We start from the raw sequence: 19,149 nt of genomic DNA on the forward strand, positions 1-19,149 counted from the left end.
TAAAAGTTGTAAGAAGTTGCTAATTGGCTAGACTTGTCCTTGATGAGAGTCAAACACAACCTTTGGGTTGCTAGACTTCGCGTTATATGCACGCACGCCTTCCGTCCATTCCGACCAACTACCCTATGTAATCATACCGAATACATTTTTTCGGGTGTACGTTTAACATGTTACGTCTAGTTAAAAGGCTGGGTGAGCACAAAACATGATTTGCAATCAATTGCAATGCTCTTGACAGACACTTCATACAGAATCCGCAGCTGTCCCAAACACGAATAACCGAACTTTAACCCAGTAGCCTACTGATTGATTCACTGTTTTAATTTGGTCTTCTACAGCGTGGAATTTCGCATTTAGGAATGAATCCTAACTGTGAAAGCAGAACATAATGTCAACATGTGATTATCTGGTTTTTCTTTTCAATGTTTGTAAGATGATTGGAATCACAGACTATTGTAACAAATCCTATAAATTATCAAATGTTATTCCCTTAATAATAACATAATGAAGAAGAAAGACGCAATAATAGTTTTTTCAAAGGTAACAATAAAACTTTTTGGAGGAGTATTTATCGTTTTCTAAGCACTTCAGACATCCCTGGTGGTCTAGTGGTTAGGATTCGGCGCTCTCACCGCCGCGGCCCGGGTTCGATTCCCGGTCAGGGATTATATGTTTTTTTTTTTTTAAACAACATGACAGTGACTGTACTACCAAAGTCCGTTATACCAAGTTAACAATATCAGCTTTTGAAGTGTATTTATAATTTTCTGAACACTTCAGACTTTACTGGTGGTCTAGTGGTTAGGATTCGGCGCTCTTACTCCCGCGGCACGGGTTCGATTCCCGTTCAGGGAATATGTTTTTTATGTTGTTGTTTTTTAAGAACATGACAGTGAATGTACTACCGAAGTCCGTTATACCAAGTTAACAATATAATTTTTTGAAGAGTATTTATCATTTTCTGAAAACTTCAGCCTTTCCTGGTGGTCTAGGGGTTAGGATTTGGCGCTCTCACTGCCACGGCCGGGTTTGATTCCCAGTCAGGGAATATAAGTTTTATATTTTTTAAACAACATGACAATCACCGTTCTACCGGAGTCTATTATACTACCGTATCATGGTTATAGCTGTGAACTGTAACAATAATACTCACTTTCATTTCTCTCTTTATTTCCCCCGAAAGGTATAGTATCCAAAATCAGACCAGACCACTTTTGTTTTAATTGTAAATTATCTTAAAGTACAGAAATACATTACTGTACATTTGTGATTGTTATGTTCTTAGAATGCAATAGTAGAATATGACAATGACATTTTCCTTCAAACAGTAGGACAATATACATAACTACATATTGGAAACACTACTTCATATTTAGAATGAATGAAAGGTTGGAACCAACACTGTCAAAGCCATACCCAAGTTATCAACCTCCTGCATAATGTTTACTCTTTGAAGGGGTAGTGTGGACAATGACATCAGGTTAAAGTGATGAAGGGAGTAGTGAGATTACAGATGGTTGAGAGAAAAATTGATTATGTTAGAAGGAACCACTGTTCTGAGATGGGCTTCTTCCAAACCCAGAGATATCTCTGTCAATCCCTAGAATTCTGGACACCTTGTTCTGTGTGGGAGAGACAGAAGACAGTAGAGACATGAGGAATTAGTTGTAATATTAAAGATGAGAAAATACAGTATTTTCTGTTCTTTATGTTTGTGATTGTTCTCACAGACACTTACCTTCACACCATGTCTTCAAAAGGACTTGAATGTATTGGAATGTCTACAAGGAGGCAGAAAGACACATCCCTTAAACAATGGAAATCACTTTGAGGTATCATTTCAGTTTAAAGTAAGTTTTTCAGCTTGAAATGTAACTTTATTTACTTGCAGCATTAATGTCATTCTAATGTCGTTCACCAGACTCTTCCTCCCCAAGCACTGTTTGCAATTAGCCTGGGGACGAAGTTAATATCATTCAAACATCATTCACCGCCTATTGAGGTACTGCAGAAAGTAGTAGTAGTGCAGAATTTCAGTGATGTCAGGTATGCCCAGTGTTTTACCTCATTGACATAGCAGGCACACTGATGGAGTGGCCCAAGGAGGGGCTGGTGCGTCCGAGAGCAGAAACAGAGACAAAGAGAGATTAGTAAGAGTGCAACAGTGCATCATGTAGTATAGCAGTACAACATGTAGTATAGCAGTACAACATGTAGTATAAAGTAGTAGTATAGTAGTACATCATGTAGTATAAAATGGAATATAGCAATACACCATGTAGTATAGCATGTAATATAGTAGTAGATCATGTAGTATAGCAGTACAACATGTAGTATAGCAGTACAACATGTAGTATAGCAGTACAACATGTAGTATAGCAGTACAACATGTAGTATAGCAGTACAACATGTAGTATAGAGTAGTAGCATAGTAGTACATAATTTAGTATACAGTAGTAGTGCATCATGTATTATAGGAGTGCATCATGTAGTATAGGAGTACATCATGTAGTATACAGTAGTAATACAGTATGTAGTATAAGAGTGCATAATTTAGCATAGGAGTGCATCATGTAGTATACAGTATGTAGTATAGGAGTGCATCATGTAGTATAGAAGTGCATCATGTAGTATAGCAGTACAACATGTAGTATAGCAGTACAACATGTCGTATACAGTAGTAGTACAGTATGTAGTATAGTAGTACATCATGTAGTATAGTAGTATATAGCACGTGAGCAAGAAAAACAGATAAGATCAGTAGCAGCTTAATCAGGTGAAGGTTGAAAGGTCAGCAAGCCAAGGTCAGCAACAGTAACTTGGCCTATCAGCTTGGGTAGTTCACTCAGGTCTAAACTAATGCAACAGTTCACTCAGTAGTTAGTTACAGTAAGTAGTTCACTCAGATTTAAGGTAGTATAGTCTTGCAGGGCTGAGGAACCTGGACCCCCTTTACTAAAGCTAATGCAACAGTCAGAATATATCACATTGAAATCAAGGTTTTTCATTATCACAAGGCCAGGGAACTCCTACTATCCTTACCGAGGTGGGCTTGGCAAAGGCAGTGCCCTGTCCGGTCAGTGGGCAGCGTTCCAGGAAAGAGATGGGGAAAGAGAGATGGTGAGATAAAGTAATCAAGAGGCAACATGGAGGTGTAAATATTGACAGTGCGCTGTATGAGTGAGAGAGTGTGTGTGTGTGTATATATAAAAAAATACTTAAACCATTAATGGCAAGCAAAAATGCTTCACAGCGACAGCTATCCTTTACACAGGCTCAATTTAAAGGCTTTGAAGGAACAGTAAAGTAGATAAAGCGATAATGTTGCCAATTACCACCGACTGGTCTGATTAGATTAAGGCTGTTGAATTTCTCCCTGTGATTGCGTAAACAAGAGCACAAGAAGAAACCTTTGTCCCAACAATGTGTCCTGTGAAGGGCAGTGGTGTAAAGTACTTAAGTAAAAATACTTGAATGTACTACTTAAGAAGTTTTTGGGGGTATCTGTATTTAACTATTTATATTTGACAACTTTTACTTCACTACATTCCAAAAGAAAATGATACAAATTTTACTCCATACATTTGCCCTGACACCCAAAAGTACTTGTTACATTTTGAATGTTAGTTGTATTGCTTTTTAAAATCAGAACAACAATTTTCAGCTGTGCTAACATAATTTCAAAAGGGTTTTATAATGATCAATGAAACTTTTAAGATAAACTTGGATTAGCTAACACAATTGGAACACAGGAGTGATGGTTGCTGATAATTGGCCTCTGTTATGCCTACGTAGATATAACTTTTTTTAATCAGCCTTTCAGCTACAATAGTCATTTACCACATTAACAAAGTCTACACTGTATTTCTGATCAATTTGATGTTATTTTAACAGACAATATTTTTTTTGCTTTTCTTTCAAAAACAAGGACATTTCTAAGTGAACCCAAACTTTTGAACGGTAGTGTATGTTGTGCAAAAAAAAGTAAATTCTGAATTATTTTGTCTTAGTTAAGAACAAATTGTCATCCAATAGGCTTTGATTACATTTCCAATATCCCCGTCCACGTGGAAATTCTGTAAGAGTTATACGGAGGCCAAGTAGATGGTGGTCCAATCACATTCTGTCTCCTATTATTATTATTTTTACATTTGATGCCAGCAAGAATGAGACCAGGAAGTAATGAAGACGGCTAGCTTGATTAAGCCTCCTCCATGTATCTCTCACTAGGTTAGGGTTTTCCAACCTCCATATATCCACTAGTTCTAATCTATCCATGATCTTTGTGATCTCCTTAAAAGTGCTTGATGGTGATAGTTTGTGGAGTGATTTCCTTTACGATCCCTTGGGGTAATTAAAACCGTATTATAATCTCCCACTATAATAATAGATTCATTTGTTGCTTGTGAGCGCAATAGATTATTATAAATATTTTAGAAGAAGTGTGGATCATCATTATTTGGCCCATATAGATTAATTAGCCAGATCTGTTTTTGGTCCAATAGGATATTTAAAATAATCCATCTTCCTTGCGGATCTGTTTGCACAATCACATCAAAAAGGTAATCACCCTTTTGAGTTTCTTTGCCCATGACAAAAATATATTTCTCCCTCCAAGTCCTTTTTCCACCCAGCCTCCTCTATATTTGTAAAATGAGTTTCCTGTAAACAATATCTATTATATTCTTTCTCTTTTAGCCATGTAAAAATGTATCTTCTTTTTTTATAATCTGCTAAACCCTTACAATTATAACTGCCTATACTTATTTCCCCACTTACCATAATGATACATTTACATTTACATTTAAGTCATTTAGCAGACGCTCTTATCCAGAGCGACTTACAAATTGGTGCATTCACCTAATGACATCCAGTGGAACAGCCACTTTACAATATACCCAAGTTTCAATTATACTTACCACAACCTATGGTGTAAACTTACAATTTAAAATCACCATGATGATTAAATGTCCATATAGCTGTACCATAATAATTTGCACTGTTAAGCATACCGTAGCTGCAACTTTGTAAACCTCCAATTGTCCTAATATTCCACCCACTAAAACCTCCCCCATATCTAGGTCTGTTGTCACTGAGATCATCAGACCATCTCCCTGACTCATGATGCACCTTTGCGTCCTAAGGCAAACCCTTGGCGTTAAATATCTATAAGGGTGCTTAAGAGAACTAACCAAATAACATGGGAAACTGTCAGAACAAAATAAATAGTAACAATAATAGATACTATTAATATAAATAATAACAGCACAATCTTATAAATGCATGCTCTTATTTGAAAAGTCCTAGCAAGGCTATAAGCATGTCAGCCCAGCCTGCTCAGTTCATTGGATTCAATTGTTCGGAAAAAAAGGAAGAAATTAAGAGAAACAACCTGAATATATCGCAGGACCAGTCCTTTTTTATGTCCATTACATGCAAGACATATTTCCTGTAGTCCTCATTATATCCTGTTGTATTCCGACAAAAAAAATGAAGAAGGAGAAAGGAACATAGATTCTAACGGCTACTAATAACTGCAAGTAAAAATTTGTCTTAGGCATCACACTGCCCATAAAGGAATACCCAAGTTTAACTTACAATCGACTGACACAGCCATGGCACGATAGCCAAGAATACATGCAGTACTGACAATCCAGAGCGAGTAAACCTGTAAACCCAAACCTCTCTCCACCCATACACATTTTGTTTTTTATTCCAGGGTTGTTGCTCTATCACCTCGGCTGTTTTACACCTAGGTCTATATCATTAGGATCAAGAATATAAAAAGGTAGCATAAATAGCTTATATAGAAATATATAATATACCTCTCTCTCGCTTAGAGAAGTGTTCTATCGTTAACTGTAATCAGTTTAACCCAGTGTTAACCAGCCCGCCACACACTAATAGAGACAACAACCCTGTTGACAATACCTAATCCATTTGCCGGTGTGTAACGGAACAATAATCATCCTTTACATTTTTTATAATGAGATTTATTTTTTAAATGTATAAGGCAAATGACACCAATTATTCTAGGATCATATAGGCCTATTCCAATAGAGAACCTAGGCAGGTTTTTAATGATATAGTCCTTTATCATTGCCCTATAATACATCTATTTCATATTTATAACGTTTTATCTTAACAGCTATTCATTCCAATTCACATCAGCGAACAATAACATATTTTAAGTCATAATATACACGACCTCTACAATTAGGCCATATCATATCAACTTAAAAAAACAACCTTGGTATTTCTAATGTACAATCTTCAAATTAAATAAGTAAATAAATCATAAAGAAAAAAGGTCCGCCTTACCCATCTTTGCCTTCCCCTAAATCAAAACCTGATATTAAGTCCATATAGAATAAGCATAAGTTCATCATACCCATTCTGCATGACCATTAGTCCAACCTTATTTTAAGTCCACGGTTCCATACTGCATGAATAAAAAAAAGTTGTTCATGCAAAAAAAAAGTTTGACAAATTAATCCATATGTGTACTGTGTAACGCGGTGCAAATATCTATCGGGGACAACTTCAACAGCAGGTAGCTATCACACAGCCACGTTGTAATCTTCAAGTACTTGAACATTTGGTTGTTTACATATAATTTATTGACCACGAGACGAACATTCTGCTTCACTGCTCGGAGCCTTTTGAAAGTGGGGTACAGGGCACGTCGTCTCTCCACTATTTTATGGGGGAAATTGTTTATCAATAGAGAATGAGGTGTTCTTCAATTCCCTACCCTGTTGTAACAAAGCAATTTTCATTTTGAGGTGGGTCAGCATAGCTACGATCGGACGGGGCCTTCCCTCTGCTCTGCCACCGAAACGGTGAGCCCTTTGAAAATCAATTGTTTCCACTTGTTCGTCCGTCATATTGAGATTACTTTTCCTGAACACCTTGATTTTTCCTCCGTTGACTAATAGTTTTCGTTTTCATCCTCCTTCATTCCCATTATAACAATATTATTTTTCATACTTCTGCACTTTAGATCAAGTAATTCGACTTTCATTGTTTTATTATCATACCGTAGCCTCTCTGTATTGTCTTCTAGGGAGTCCGCGGCAGTTTTCAATATCTTATTTTCCACTTGTATTTCATTTTATTCATTTTATTACTGTAATCCATTCCTATTTTTAAGGCCTCCAAACTCCCCCAGTAACCCAGGCAATAGATCGATTTTTGAGTACACAACTGCTCGCTCATGCTTGTAAGCAATGCTCTATCTTCTGGAGACAGTTATAAAATCGTCCCCCTCCCAATGTTACATTTGGAATTTTTGGCGGCGGCTTCCCATCAGTTTCGCTTGTAGAACACGAGGAAAGATATTCTCTTGTTCACTTCGATGTATCCGTTTCCTTTTCGAGCATATCAAAATGCGGATCAATAAATAGTTCCAGATTCTCTATATTATCCAGAATGTTTGCTTCATAGTTATCAGCTAATCCTCAATTTCTGTGATTAATTAATGCTACAAGCTATGCCTACCACGCTGCCACGTCAGACTTGGTCTTTTACCAAATAGGGCTATCTTCTGTATACTTTGTCTCAACACTTTTTTTGGTTAATAGATGATTCCATTTGTGCTATTTCATAGTTATTCACTATTATTCTACAATGTAGAAAATAGTAAAAATGAGGAAAACCCTGGAATGAGTAGGTGTGTCCAAACTTTTGACTGGTACTGTATATATATATATATATACTGTTGAGCGTGAAAAACCCAACAGCATTGCAGTTCTTGACACACTCAAACCGGTGTGCCTGGCACCTACTACCATACCCCGTTCAAAGGCACTTTTGTCTTTGTACTTTTGTCTTGCCCATTCACCCTCTGAATGGGACATACAGAATCCATGTCTTGATTGTCTCAAGGCTTAAAAATATTTTTGTAACCTGTCCCCCCCTTCATCTACACTGATTGAAGTGGAATTAACATGGGACATCAATAAGGGATCATATCTTTCACCTTGAATCACCTGGTCACCTGGACACAGCTGGTGGACAGATAAGTAATAGAGGTGGTGAAGGAAGATGGAAAGAATAGAAGGGTGTGTAGGAGGATGAGCTGAGGGTACCTCATGTCTCCAAGTCTCCTTGTAATGGCCACACCCACTGTGGACAGGGCAGCACTGGTCATCTGTCCTGCATTAGAGATACTCTCCTGGGTCCTCTTATACCTAGTCACAGAAAGCAAGAGAGAGAGTCAGAGATCTAGAAAAGACAGGAAGTTTATATTTTGACTACCAATCAGTCGGCATGACTACTATAGTATATCAACGGGGAAAGGGCAAAACTTAACCTATGTCACTGAGGTTTGTTCAAAGTACACCCTACACAAGGACTTAATTTGCATATTGGCCGATCCACATGTTACACTTTCTTGAATCCTCCTTTTCACAGTGACGAGCTTGCTGTGTGCCACCACAGCATCAGCGGGAGGACACATGCTATGAGCACGGATGGACTGGTTGAAACAAGATGGGTGACACCCCAAAACATGAGCCATTAGCACCTTCGTCGTCACCCTGTCCTAGTGCAGATAGCCAGATTCCCCCCACCCCCTCTGTTTTCACCAAGTGAAGTGCTCCCTTCCCGGCCAGGCCAGCCACAGCCTGTTGTTAATGCTGCTGCCAGTGTTAAGAAAGGCTATTGGACAGGCTATTAACAGGCCTCTGATCCAGTTGACCTTAAAATCCCATCAGCTGTTCCAACATAGAGCTTAGAACAACATAGAACAAGAACCCTTTTAGCAAAGCCCGTCTTGGTTAAATTCACATATATAATGGATAGTGACCACTCACATGTTAGATTGGCTGATGTCCTCCAGAGTAGCTGAGGCTGTCAGATATCTGTAAATACAGAGGTACATTATCATCAGGGCTCCATCTTAGAGAAAGCGTTAAGTACTGAAGATGAGCGTGCATTTCAGGATTATGTACTGTAGGTATGATGCCAGGCAAAAACTAGGTGCTGACATTGTATGCTTTTCTACGACGTTCTGCCAGAAATAATAATAGATGCAATAGCTGCTTTGGCAGACTTGGTTCACCTTTGCCCAACTTTTACAAATTTTTCCACCTGAGATTGCTTCTACCAACCTTAGGCCAGACATGGTACTCTGGTCCCCTTCACGAAAGGCTGTGTACATCATAGAGCTCACAGTCCCGTGGCAAAACTCTGTTGAAGAGGCCTACGAGCGTAAGAAACTGCGTTACACAGAGTTGGCAGCAGACGCAACTCAGCGTGGCTGGAATGCAAAAGTCTGGCCAGTTGAAGTGGGATGCAGAGGATTCGTGGCTTCTTCTACCATCAGGTTGCTGAAAGAACTTGGAATCCATGGACAGGCTCTGCGGCAGACCGTCAGAGCAGTTTCTCAAGCAGCTGAAAGAGGCAGCCAGTGGATCTGGATCAAACGGAAGGACCCTTGCTGGGCTATAACTTCATGACCCCACCCCCACCTGAGAACCAATTCAGATCCCTCCAACTTGAGGAGGGCATATGAGGTATGCGGTCAGCTGTAGGGCTGTTTCAGGGAAGAGGACGCCCCTGCCTTGCATAGTCCCGTGGGAAATCTTAATTGGGCATGGGACACAAGCTAAGGCTTGATCACCCTTTAGCTGGCCACCTTTGATGAGGGTGTTTAGTGATTAAAGGCCGAAACACCCACTGATTCGAAGGGACACTACTGAGGATGTGTCCCAAAATTGACATCTTAACCCAGTCTAAGAAATAAACCTCCCATGCCACTCTGTCAACATCACGGCAAATCTCATGTGAGTGCATACCATCTATTGGCACAATGGACAGTTTTAACATCTCATCCCGTGTTTTATGATTCTGATTATCTGGACCAGTCCAGTGACTGCTGTGAAAGGACAGCTGACAACATAGGAGAGTCTGTGTGACAGCTTGGAAAGACAGCTGACCGGAGGGTATAGACCCCAATGGGGCTGTAATGGGCTAGCTACCCATGTTGGCAGTCTCCGACGCTGCTTCAGTATGTTGGAGACACCCGCTAAGTGCTACTGAAAGTCAACAAAGGAACATACCCCTAGAGCCTGCGAGAGCTGGGACGCAAGATGGCTCAACGACTGATGATTCAGAGTCAAATCTGCTCTGATTCATTTGCAAAGGCTGTCCATTAGTTTGAAGTCTATCCACAGTTTTGGAATGCCTTCAAATCTGATAGTGTCTCAGGGGGAGTTGGGATAAAACACATTTCCAACTCACAAATGCATATAATACACAATTATACACAAGTACATGTGTGAAATAGGCCAAATATACTGAACAAATATAGAAACGCAACATGTGAAGTGTTGATCCAATGTTTCATGAGCTGAAATAAAAGATCCCAGAAATGTTCCATACGCACAAAAAGCTTATTTCCCTTAAATGTTGAATGTTCATTTCTCTACCATAAGCCGTCTTAGGGAAGCTCATCTGGGTGCTCGTCATCCTCACCAGGATCTTGACCTGACTGCAGTTCGACTTCAGTGGGCAAATTCTCACCTTTGATGGCCACTGGCACACTGGAGAAGTGTGCTCTGCACAGATTAATCCCGGTTTTAACTGTACCGGGCAGATGGCAGACAGCGTGTATGCCGTCGTGTGGGCGAACAGTTTGCTGATGCCAACATTGTGAACAGAGTGCCCCATGGTGGCGGTGTGGTTATGGTATTGGCAAGCATAAGCTATGGACAACTAACACAACTCTATTTTATCAATGGCAATGTGAATGCACAAAGATACCGTGACGAGATCCAGAGGCCCATTGTCGTGCCACCTCATGTTTCAGCACGATAATACACAGCCCCATGTCGCAAGGATCTTTACACAACTCCTGGAAGCTGAAAATGTCCCAGTTCTTCCATGGCCTGCACACTCACCAGACATGTCACCCATTGAGCCTGTTTGGGATGCTTTGGATCGACATGTACGACAGTGTGTTCCAGTTCCCACAAATATCCAGCAACTTCGCACAGCCATTGAAGAGGAGTGGGACAACATTTCACAGGCTTATCAACTCTCTGCAAAGAAGCTGTATCTATCGCACTCCACGAGGCAAATGGTGGTCACACCAGATACTGACTGGTTTTCTGATCCACGTCTCTAATTTGTTTAAAAGGTATCTGTGACCAACAGATGCATATCTGTATTCCCAGGCATATGACATCTATAGATTAGGGCCTAATGAATGTATTTAAATTGACAGATTTCTTTTTTTTGCAGTGTATATTTGGTATTTGATTAGGATCCCCATTAGCTGTTGCAAAAGCAGCAACTACTCTTCCTGGGGTCCACATAGAACATGAAACATAATACAGAATGACATAATAGGGCGGCAGGGTAGCCTAGTGGTTAGAGCGTTGGACTAGTAACAGGAAGGTTGCAAGTTCAAATCCCCGAGCTGACAAGGTACAAATCTGTCGTTCTGCCCCTGAACAGGCAGTTAACCCACTGTTCCTAGGCCGTCATTGAAAATAAGAATTTGTTCTTAACTGACTTGCCTAGTTAAATAAAGGTAAAAAAAAAATAATAATAATACATAACATCATTAGACAAGGACAGAACTACGCAATATGTTTTTTAAAGGCACACATAGCCTACATATCAATGCATACACACAAACTATCTAGGTCAAATAGAGGAGAGGGGTTGTGCCGCGAGGTGTTGCTTTATCTGTTTTTTGAAACCAGATTTACCGTTTATTTGAGAAATATGAGATGGAAGGAAGTTCCATGCAATAAGGGCTCTATATAATACGGTACGCTTTCTTGAATTTGTTCTGGATTTCGGGACTGTGAAAAGACCCCTGGTGGCATGTCTGGTGGGATAAGTGTGTGTGTGTCAGAGCTGTGTGTAAATTGACTATGCAAACAATTTTGGATTTTCAACACATTGTTTCTTATAAAAAGAAGAAGTAATGCAGTCAGTCTCTCCTCAACTCTTAGCCAAGAGAGACTGGCATGCATAGTATTTATATCAGCCCTCTGATTACAATCAAGAGCAAGATGTGTCGCTCTGTTCTGGGCCAGCTGCAGCTTAACTAGGTCTTTCCTTGCAGCACTGGACCATATGACTGGACAATAATCAAGATTAAACAAAACTAGAGCCTACAGAACTTGCTTTTTGGAGTGTGGTGTCAAAAAAGCAGAGCATCTCTTTATTATGGACAGACCTCTCCCCATCTTTACAACCATTGAATCTATGTGTTTTGACCATGACAGTTTACAATCTAAGGTAATTTAGTCTCCTCAACTTGTTCAACAGCCACAAGAAATGATTTGTACCAAATAAAATGCTCTTAGTAGAGATGTCCAGGACCAGTTTATTACTGGCCACCCATTCCAAAACAGACTGCAACTCGTTGTTAAGAGTTTCAGTGACTTCATTAGCTGTGATGGATATATGGTTGAATCATCAGCATACATGGACACACATGCTTTGTTTAATGCCAGTTGCAGGTCATTGGTAAAAATATAAAAGAGTAGAGGACCTAGAGAGCTGCCCTGCAGTACACCACACTTTACATGTTTGACATTAGAGAAGCTTCCATTGAAGAAAACCCTCTGAGTTCTATTAGATAGATAGTCATATTGTGGATTCAGAGCTGAGATTAAAAAGCCATAACACATACGTTTTTTTCAACAACAGGTTAGGGACAATAATGTCAAAGGTTGCACTGAAATCTAACAGTACAGCTCCCAATCTTATTATTATAGATTTATTTCAACCAATCATCAGTCATTTGTGTCAGTGCAGTACATGTTGAGTGCCCTTCTCTATAAGCATGCTGAAAGTCTGTTGTTAACTTGTTTATAGAAAAATAGCATTGTATTTGGTCAAACACTATTTTTCCAACAGTTTGCTAAGAGCTGGCAGCAAGTTTATAGGTCTACTGTTAGAACCAGTAAAGGCTGCTTTACCACTCTTGGGTAGCGGAATTACCTTGGCTTCCCTCCAGGGCTGAGGACAAAGACTTTCCTCTAGGCTCAGATTAAAAATATGACAGATAGGAGTGGCTATAGAGTCAGCTACCATCCTCAGTAGCTTTCCATCTAAGTTGTAAATGCTAGGAGGTTTGTCATTATTGATCGATAGCAATCATTTTCCCACCTCTACCACACTAACTTTACAAAATTCAAGCGTGCAATGCTTTTCTTTAATTTTTAGTTTTTTCATGCATGAATACAATTGCTCACTGTTCGATGTTGGCATTTCCTGCCTAAGTTTGCCCACTTCACCAATGAAATAATCATTAAAATAATTGGCAACATCAAATGGTTTTGTGATGAATAAGCCATCTGATTCAATGGAGCTGAATTTGTCTTTCTGCCAATAATTTCATTTAAAGTACTCCAAAGTTTTTCCCTCACATTTTTTATATCATTGATCTTGGCTTCACAATAGAGTTTCTTCTTATTTTTGTTGAGTCTAGTCACATAATTTCTCAATTTGCAGTAAGTAAGCCCGTCAGATGTGCAGCCAGACTTATTAGCCACTCCTTTTGCCCCATCTCTTTCAACCATACAGATTTTCAATTCCTCATCAATCCATGGAGCCGTAACAGTTCTAACAGTCAATTTCTTAACAGGTGCATGTTTATCAATAATTGGAAGAAGCAATTTCATAAATGCATCAAGTGCAGTGTCTGGATGCTCCTCATTAATCACATCAGACCAACAAATATTTTTAACATCATCCACATAAGAGTCACAGCAAAATCTTTTGTATGATCTCTTATACACTATTTTAGGCCCAGTTGTTGGAACTTTGGCTTTCCTGGATATAGCCACTATATTGTGATCACTGCATCCAATGGGTGTGGATACAGCTTTAGAACAAAGTTCTACAGTATTAGTAAAAATGTGATCGATACATGTGGATGATCTTGTTCCTGTAGTGTTTGTAAACACCCTGGTAGGCTGATTAATAACCTGAACCAGATTACAGGCACTGCTTACAGTAAGAAGCTTCCTCTTGAGCGGACAACTTGATGAAAACCAGTCAATATTCAGGTGCCCAAGAAAGTAGACCTCTCTGTTTATATCACATACAGTATCAAGCATTTCACACATATTATTTAGATACTGACTGTTAGAGCACTTGGTAGCCTATAGCAACACCCCAAAAGAAAAGGCTTTAGATGTCCCAAGTGAACCTGCAACAAAAACAATTCAATAACACTTGACATAAGATCTTCTCTAAGCATTACATGGATATGGCTCTGAATATATACAGCAACACCTCCCCCATAAGCATTTCTGTCTCTTCTATAGATGTTATATCCTTGTATTGCTACTGATGTATCATTACATTAATTATCTAAGTGAGTCTCAGAAATGGCTAATATATGAATGTTATCTGATGTCAACAAGTTATTGATTTCATGAACCTTATTTCTAAGGCTACGTATATTAATATGGGCTCTTTTCAGCCCTTTCCTGGGTAGCTTATCGGATATAGACATAATACTGAAAAGAGCAAACAAAGCAAGAGAACAAAATATACATTCAGCAGTCCATTAATCAATTGGTGTGTGTGTGTTGTGGGGTTGAAGCTTCGAATCCATAGGCTTGGCTCTCTCATCCCTTCCAGGCTTCTGGGAGGGAGGGGGGGTGGACAATGAGCCTGTCATAGCGGATGTAAGCAATGTCCCCACGCGCTCTGGCAGCTTTCATGGTTGGGATCAGTTCTTTCCTATTTCCTAAGATATACGTTCCTCTCAAGTTCTTGGTTCTTTCCAGAACAGCTACCTTGTCCTTGAACCTCAGGAACTTGACCACTATCGGTCTGGGCCTATCACCTGGGCCGGGTTTTCCACTCCCGTGGGTGTGCTCCACCTCAATCTTCCTGTGGTCCATCTTCAATTTCTCAGGGATCATTTCCCTCACTTTGTCCTCAGACTCCGTCCAGGTCTCATGTGGAGATTCTGCAATTCCGTCCACAACCATGTTATTCTGCCTTGAACTGATGTCCTCTCTCAATGACTTACAGAAGCTATTTTCTTGTTGTTGCAACAACTGCTTGTGGGTCTCTTTTTGTTTGTTTAAAAGATCCTTCACGTGTGATAGAGAGACACCACTGTCCTCAACGGTACTCCTGCTGGCTTTGGTCTTTGTCAGTACCCACCAAATTATTATTATTATTACTATTATTATTATTATTACTATTATTATTATTACTACTATTATTATTATTACTATTATTCTGATACTAATTATGATGTATTATTGTCAAGCTTGTTATGTAATTCACTGACAGTCACTCAATCAGCCCATGTCAGCTAACATTTTTTAGATGGGTAATTTAGTCTTTATAATTACTTGAATACATTTCTGGTGATGATGTTGTATAGGCAGTTGAAGAAGCAGGAGTGTTGTGTGACATCATGAGGGCATCTCACAGGAGGAAGTACTTACGCATTGGAGGTCTGGACTTCTTGCCAGCCTTTGGACAGGTTCTGTTTAATCTCACTGAAGGGGCCAATACCCAGCTGCCTCTTGATGTCCATTGCATATTTCTCTTTGGCCAAGAGTACCTGCCGCAAAGTCTGTATTTCATCCTCCGTCTGAGCAGAAAAAAATGACAGAAAAGTTTACAACGTTCAGACTAAAAATAATAAATTGTGGATTTTCTATGACTTGTCTTTTTCCATTAATTTGGGTGCAAATCAAAATCTGAACAAACTATTATGCTAAGAGACACATTCAACATAAGTTAATATGACAATGTTTGACAACATGAAGAATGGGACAAAGGGGCAAAGTTGGACAGACAGAGAGAGAATAATACCTTTGCCAGCTCCATCTTTAAATCAAACTCATCCTCCTCTGATAGACCGTTAGTCGGACTTCCAATTCCTGATATTCCAATGGAAGTGTTCCTTGGTGAAACATTTTCCCCACTGTAACCTTTGAAAGGATAGATGTTATTGTCTACAATGCATACCCATATCAATGCTCGAACTGTGACTTCATAAATGTTCAATCAGTTGTTGACATCAATTACTGCTCTACTGGCAGTTCATCTTCATTTAGTCAACTAGTCTCAACTAAAGAGATGCTCTGCTTTTTTGACACCACACTCCAAAAAGCAAGTTCTGCAGGCTCTAGTTTTGTCTAATCTTGATTATTGTCCAGTCGTGTGGTCCAGTGCTGCAAAGAAAGACCTAGTTTAGCTGCAGCTGGCCCAGAACAGAGTGGCACATTTTGCTCTTGATTGTAATCAGAGGGCTGATATAAATAGTATATAAATAGTATGCATGCCAGTCTCTCTTGGCTAAGAGTTGAGGAGAGACTGACTGCATCACAATGTGTTGAAAATCCCAAATGGTTTGCATAGTCAATTTACACACAGCTCTGACACACACACTTACCCTACCAGACATGCCACCAGGGGTCTTTTCACAGTCCCGAAATCCAGAACAAATTCAAGAAAGCGTACCGTATTATATAGAGCCCTTATTGCATGGAACTTCCTTCCATCTCATATTGCTCAAATAAACAGCAAACCTGGTTTAAAAAAACAGATAAAGCAACACCTCGAGGCACAACGCCTCTCCCCTATTTGACCTAGATACACTGCTCAAAAAAATAAAGGGAACACTTAAACAACACAATGTAACTCCAAGTCAATCACACTTCTGTGAAATCAAACTGTCCACTTAGGAAGCAACACTGATTGACAATACATTTCACATCCTGTTGTGCAAATGGAATAGACAAAAGGTGGAAATTATAGGCAATTAGCAAGACACCCCCAATAAAGGAGTGATTCTGCAGGTGGTGACCACAGACTACTTCTCAGTTCCTATGCTTCCAGGCTGATGTTTTGGTTACTTTTGAATGCTGCCGGTGCTCTCACTCTAGTGGTAGCATGAGCCAGAGTCTACAACCCACACAAGTGGCTCAGGTAGTGCAGCTCATCCAGGATGGCACATCAATGCGAGCTGTGGCAAGAAGGTCTGCTGTGTCTGTCAGCGTAGTGTCCAGAGCATGGAGGCGCTACCAGGAGACAGGCCAGTACATCAGGAGACGTGGAGGAGAACGTAGGAGGGCAACAACCCAGCAGCAGGACCGCTACCTCCGCCTTTGAGCAGGAGGAGCACTGCCAGAGCCCTGCAAAATGACCTCCAGCAGGCCACAAATGTGCATGTGTCAGCATATGGTCTCACAAGAGCTCTGAGGATCTCATCTCGGTACCTAATGGCAGTCAGGCTACCTCTGGCGAGCACATGGAGGGCTGTGCGGCCCCACAAAGAAATGCCACCCCACACCATGACTGACCCACCGCCAAACCGGTCATGCTGGAGGATGTTGCCTGTGGTCACCACCTGCAGAATCACTCCTTTATTGGGGGTGTCTTGCTAATTGCCTATAATTTCCACCTTTTGTCTATTCCATTTGCACAACAGCATGTGAAATGTATTGTCAATCAGTGTTGCTTCCTAAGTGGACAGTTTGATTTCACAGAAGTGTGATTGACTTGGAGTTACATTGTGTTGTTTAAGTGTTCCCTTTATTTTTTTGAGTAGTGTAGTTTGTTTGTATGCATTGATTATGTAGTTCTGTCCTTGTCTATTGATGTTCTGTATTATGTCATTATGTCATTCTGTATTATGTTTTTTGATTTGTGTACTTTTGCATTAGCTAATGGGGACGCTAATAAAATACCAAAATACCAATACCAACTTACTGTTGAGAGTTAGAATAGTAAAATGCACAAGGTGCAATTTCAAAATTTGGTTGTGCATCAGCAGTCTTTCTCTTGTAATATCAGTCACTCAATTAGCCCATGTCAGCTCACATTTTTTTAGATGGGTAAGATAGTCTAGCGGTCAGCTATCTAAACTTGTAGTAATCACGGGTATTGACCGGTGGGCACCCATTGATTTTGTTAGTCACACTCAGTCAGATATCATATTAAACATGCAATGCAAACATTTCTCTAGACCCCATGGCAAAATGAGTAGAATTGCAGGACATTAGCTGTAGAACTGCTACTGTTTCTCTCCGCACCATGGCAAAATTAGTAGAATTGCATGACATTTGTTAAAAATGTGCCATATCTTCTCTCCGCCCCATAGCAAATTGTTTACAACTACAGCAAACCTGTTTTAAAACAGCAATATTTTCTCTACAACCCATGGAAAAATGTGTAGAATTGAACTCTAAAATGTATAATTTGTTTTAAATCTCCGCTGTCAAGAGACATTCGTTGTTCTCAATTTCGCCCAGTGCGCAGTCCATGGTGCTGAATTCCATGCCTACCTGTAGCACTAGCAATAGCATTACGTGTGGCTAATCACGCATAGCAGGAAAGGCTATCTAGGCAAGTATTCTTTATCTCACCGTGTGATACAGAGTAGGATGTCAGTCGGTCATTGAACAATTCAACAATCTAGCCATAGTAACTTACCTTGCCTATTCATGATCAGCAGAGGCATGAACAACTCCGTTTCACCCAGCACTTATTTTCCGTGTTCGTGCTATTGTTAGCTTTTGCTAAATGGTGTCCAATCCCTACTGCTCAATAATAGATGTCTCAAATGCTTCTCTGTACTCACATTCAGTATCACGCTATGGTTTACATGTCAAAGCTATATACAGGAAATCAAGATCATAATGTAGTCTTATTGGAATATTAACGTTATGTTGCGTTGTTTATTCAACACCTAAGTGTTTTAAGAATGGGAGTTAATCCCGCACGTGAGTGTGTGAGATGAATGGGGCGTACCCCTGTCGAGTAAACAAATTCGATGTATTTTTATACAGATTGTCCATATTGTTCATCGATTTTATTTTATAAAGTATAGGCTTCCTAATTCATTCAGAACGAACTTTGCTGCTGCTGCGGGAAACACAAGTAGCCACCTGTGCAGGCTGTGCTGGCTGTTTCAGCGTTGGTAAAATATCCATCAAGTGGTAAAATGAGTGAGCGCTGAAGAGGATTCCACAGCACGGGCTCTGTCTCCATCTACCTCATATTCTAGAGTAGGCCTACAGTATTTCATAGGCCTATTGAATGTAGAATATTATGTTTTTAGTCTACTGTAATAGCACGACACTTAATGATTAATGATACTTGAATATCGTAATTGCAGCATAGCATGAGAATTGAAATGATAAG

General features: G+C 39.8%; 1 protein-coding gene and 1 non-coding gene across 6 annotated transcripts; one reads left to right on the forward strand and one right to left on the reverse strand.

The window, feature by feature from the left end:
* Positions 1-594: 594 nt before the first annotated feature.
* On the forward strand, positions 595-666 carry trnae-cuc (transfer RNA glutamic acid (anticodon CUC)). The gene has a single exon. It is a non-coding gene; the product is annotated as a tRNA-Glu (tRNA).
* A 532-nt stretch (positions 667-1,198) lies between these two features.
* Positions 1,199-18,905, reverse strand: LOC129860752 (tumor protein D54-like). 5 transcript variants are annotated; one of them, XR_008760406.1, is made up of 10 exons: positions 18,439-18,899; positions 15,814-15,932; positions 15,441-15,589; positions 8,817-8,864; positions 8,091-8,192; positions 3,043-3,078; positions 2,065-2,109; positions 1,890-1,954; positions 1,739-1,781; positions 1,199-1,622 (listed from the first exon to the last, which is right to left on the reverse strand). XR_008760406.1 is itself a non-coding variant. In XM_055931459.1 (9 exons), exons 1-8 carry the CDS (start codon positions 18,464-18,466, stop codon positions 1,754-1,756), a joined length of 555 nt encoding a protein of 184 aa, XP_055787434.1. In that variant the 5' UTR covers positions 18,467-18,905; the 3' UTR covers positions 1,199-1,622; positions 1,739-1,753. The 5 variants fall into 5 exon arrangements, 2 of the variants coding, with proteins under 2 accessions (XP_055787434.1, XP_055787435.1); XR_008760405.1 differs by having other exon boundaries at positions 1,886-1,954; positions 18,439-18,896; XR_008760407.1 differs by having other exon boundaries at positions 1,886-1,954; positions 3,043-3,069; positions 18,439-18,885.
* Positions 18,906-19,149: the final 244 nt, after the last annotated feature.

This window comes from Salvelinus fontinalis, chromosome 8 (assembly GCF_029448725.1).
Source record: "Salvelinus fontinalis isolate EN_2023a chromosome 8, ASM2944872v1, whole genome shotgun sequence".
Taxonomy (NCBI): Eukaryota; Metazoa; Chordata; class Actinopteri; order Salmoniformes; family Salmonidae; genus Salvelinus; species Salvelinus fontinalis.

Excerpts from the sequence above, each read along its gene's own strand:
- LOC129860752 (XM_055931459.1), bottom strand. The coding sequence starts at position 18,466 with ATGCCTCTGCTGATCATGAATAGGCAAG. Across the intron at positions 15,933-18,438 it reads GCTGATCATGAATAGGCAAG|GTTACAGTGGGGAAAATGTT; the intron begins GTAAGTTACTAT and ends ATCCTTTCAAAG. Across the intron at positions 2,110-3,042 it reads CCTTTGCCAAGCCCACCTCG|CCCCTCCTTGGGCCACTCCA; the intron begins GTAAGGATAGTA and ends CGGACGCACCAG.